The sequence below is a fragment of the Priapulus caudatus genome, unplaced genomic scaffold (assembly GCF_000485595.1).
Source record: "Priapulus caudatus unplaced genomic scaffold, Priapulus_caudatus-5.0.1 Scaffold407, whole genome shotgun sequence".
NCBI classification, from domain to species: domain Eukaryota; kingdom Metazoa; phylum Priapulida; class Priapulimorpha; order Priapulimorphida; family Priapulidae; genus Priapulus; species Priapulus caudatus.
In genome coordinates, this window is record NW_014577468.1 from 116,067 (window position 1) to 119,676 (window position 3,610).

Genomic DNA, 3,610 nt, shown 5'->3' on the forward strand with positions numbered 1-3,610 from the left:
ATTCATTAACTAACTCATCACACGATTAACCACATTGCTTGGGATCACCCACATTAAAGTCTCTCCTTATCACCCTCAGTCCAACGGACAATGCGAACGCTTTCACCGCAAGCTTGCCAACATGCTCGCGTGCTACATTAATCGGGATCATACAGACTGGGACACAAAGATCAACTCGGTCTTATTCGCATATCGTACAGCCGTCAATGAATCATCACAATTCACCCCCTTCTTCCTCACGTATGGTAGAGAAGTGTGCGTGCGTGCGTGCGTTCGTGACGCGTGTGCGTAACGCGTGTTCGTGTGCGCAACGCGTGTGCGTGCGTGCGTGCGTTCGTGAGGCGTGTGCGTAACGCGTGTGCGTGCGTGTGTGCGTTCGTGACGCGTGTGCGTAACGCGTGTGCGGGTGCGCAACGCGTGTGCGTCAGCGCGACGCGTGTGTACGTGTGTGCGTAACGTGCGTGCGTGCGATCGTGCGTGTGTGCGCATACGCCTGCGTGCGTGCGTGCGTGCGAGCGAGCGTGCGAGTGTACACGCCTACAACGCGTGCGTGCGTGCGTGCGTGCGTGTGCGTCGGCGTGTGTGAATACACGCCTGCGACGCGTGTCTGCGCGTGTGCGCGTGTGCGCGCGTGCGCGCGTGCGTGTGTGTGTGAGTACCTGCTTTTGTAACGCGTGTGCGCGTGCATCTGTGTGTCTGACGGGGACAGCCTTAACCCCGCTTGTGTCTGACGGGGACAGCCTTAACCCCGCTTGTAACTGTCGGGGACAGCTTAACCCCGTTTTTTTTCGCGATGGCGACTCCGCCACAATACGATATCGCCGACCTGGCCCACGTATTCAGCGAATCGTTACGACCAACCGTCGAATCAGCAGCTGCTACATTCCAGCATGGACTACGTGTCGCCGAAGCTCGGACTTCAGTTCCGCGATTCACCGGCGACAACGCACCACTTTCGATTACGTTCGACGACTGGCTCAGTACTTTGAATTGGAGACAGTTAGAATTGGGTCTCGATGCTACGTCGTTGCGCGTGTTTGGTTTATCGACGCTCGGAGGACACGCTGCTGAGTTTTCTCGCCGCCTCCTTCTTGAGAGGCCCGCGATGACTTGGGAACAAATCACAGAACAGCTGACTAAGCGCTTTCGTGATCCGCTACGTGAGGTCGACGCGCAGAACGCGCTTAAGAATTTCCAGCAGAATAGTGGCGAACATATCCGCCCGTATGGCGATAGGTTATTGACTCTCGCATTGCGAGCGCTTCCGGTCGAGCAACTTTCGACGGCAGACACGCAACGCCGCCTCGTCGACATTTTCTTGGATGGACTCAGATCAGTTCATACACAGCGACTGCTGCTTCATCGCACCCCAGCGACGCTCACCGACGCCATCGACTTGGCAGCAGACGAACATGTACTAGAGTCATCTCTAGTCGCAAGACGACAAAACCGCAGCGACGCGTTCGCCGACCCCTATGACACGACGGAGCCTATGGATATCAGTACCATACAACACCCTACGCCATCGGAGCGTTTGTTTAGAGAGGTACGCGGCTTGCGTACGCTCATCACTCAAGCAGTGCCACAGGCACAGCCCATGAATGAATCATCACGGGACATCACACGACAACCCCCGCGTCAACAACGTTCTCAGGAGCTATGGCACTGACCGGGCAGCCACGTTATATACTGCCCCGGCTATAATACTGTGCCACGTATTATCATGCCACTTGAACATTGCCAGGACTCCGTTAACAACGACAACGACGGGCAACAGCCCAACGGACAGCAACCGTCAGCGCCGCCACCTCCGCCGCAGACGGGCGCCAATACCGCCTGCGCCTACGCCGACTGCGCCTGTGCCATCTGCGCCCTCGGCACCTCGGCCTGCGCGTGCCCCGCCTGCACCACGGCCGCCGCGGTCTACGCCGCAGGCGCCAGCGCCGGCTGTGGCTGCGCCATCTGCGCCGTGGGCGCCAGCACCACAGCCGCCGGCGCCGCCTGCGGATGCGAACTTTGCGCCGCAGGGCCGGGAGAACGCGCGCTCCCCGCCCCGCCGCAGGCACGCACGAACGGCATGACGGCTGTCTACAACCCCCACGCATACCCGGAGCCGGACACCACCGGAGACTCCACGGACGACGACAACTCCCCGGAGGACTCCGACGACGATCCGTGGAGCCCCGCACCCCCAACCCCCGACCGCTATTACACCGGACGCTTCGTCGGGACGGGTGTAGACTCCGACCCCATCATGTATGAGTTCGTCGTCGGCGAGGAGGACGACCCGGCGCGGACAACATTCAACCCCCAACACGTCCGCCAGATGGCCGTAACGGCCATCTTCGCCGCCATGTCCAGGGCGGCCGCCACCCCCAATGGAGTCGACCACCAGGAAGACGACGACGAGGACCATGACGTATGAGCGCCAGTTAGGTCCCTTCAGGACAGGTGGCTCGATGGCACTTCTGTAAGCCATAGGGCATCGATCTTTTGTTCTGTTATTAGGCGTTATTATGTTGCGTGGTACTATGTGTTATTATGTGTTGTCATATTGTGTGGCAAAGCGTGTCATAACGAGGAATTACTAATATTCATTAATATTCATATATTCATATATTCATAATATCGCGGATCATAGCATGCTAACATTACGATGCCAAGAGAGAGAGAGGGGGAGAAAGAAAGAGAGAGAGAGAACGAGATCACGCGCGCACGTGAGAGAGACAGACAGAGAGAGAGAGAGAGAGAGAGAGAGAGAGACAGACAGACAGACAGAGAGACAGAGAGGGAGAGAGAGCGAGAGAAAGAGAGAGAGAGGGGGAGGAATAGAGAGAGTGAGAGAGCGCGAAAGAGAGAGCGCGCGAAAGAGAGCCGCAACACACATCGTCACACACGCACGAAACGGACAAGTAAGCGTAGTATAGCTCAAGGGGTCGTTGTCGTAACAGGTACTACAGATATGTACCCGAGGTACATATATGTATACACAAAGTGTACCAGACTTGGACTACAGAAGTGTACCCTAACCCTAACACTAACCCTAACCCTATAACCCTAGTCCTAACCCTAACTCTAACCCTAACCCTAACCCTAAACATACCTCATATAAAAATATAAACATAATACTAAACAACCTAAAAAGACCTCGGGTACATATCTGTAGTACCTGTTACGACAACGACCCTTCGTGCCGTAGTATATGGCGCAAAAGCAAAAACACAATCAGAAAAATGACGCAATTATGCGAGCGAGCGTAAAACTGCTCGCAAAAAGTGGTCGAAATTAGATGGGCCGCACGCCGCGCGATGGCATTTATGGAACACGATTAAAAAAGGGCAACGTCGCGTTTGAAGAAGGTGACATCGCGTTTGAAAAGGGGCGACGTCGTGGTTGAAAAATGGCGACGTCGCGTTTGAAAAATGGCGACGTCGCGTTTGAAAAAGGGCAACGTTGTGTTTGAAAAAGGGCGACGTCGCGTTTGAAAAGCATCGACCCCCGCCCCTCATCGCGCAAGTTTACATCTATTGCGCAGCGACGGGAAATCGCTGATCTAACGTTCTGCTGCATCAATCTACTCGCGAACTGTCTTAATCGATAGCTAGTGGCT

At 55.5% G+C, this 3,610-nt stretch overlaps 1 protein-coding gene across 1 annotated transcript; it reads left to right on the plus strand.

Annotated features, from left to right (window-relative positions):
* Positions 1 to 653: 653 nt before the first annotated feature.
* LOC106810060 lies at positions 654 to 1,655 on the plus strand (the record flags this gene model as incomplete). The annotated part of the gene is given in 1 exon segment (XM_014813324.1): positions 654 to 1,655. A coding segment is annotated over 1 exon segment (862 nt), but the record flags the coding sequence as incomplete, so codon positions are not given.
* Between the last annotated feature and the right edge of the window lie 1,955 nt (positions 1,656 to 3,610).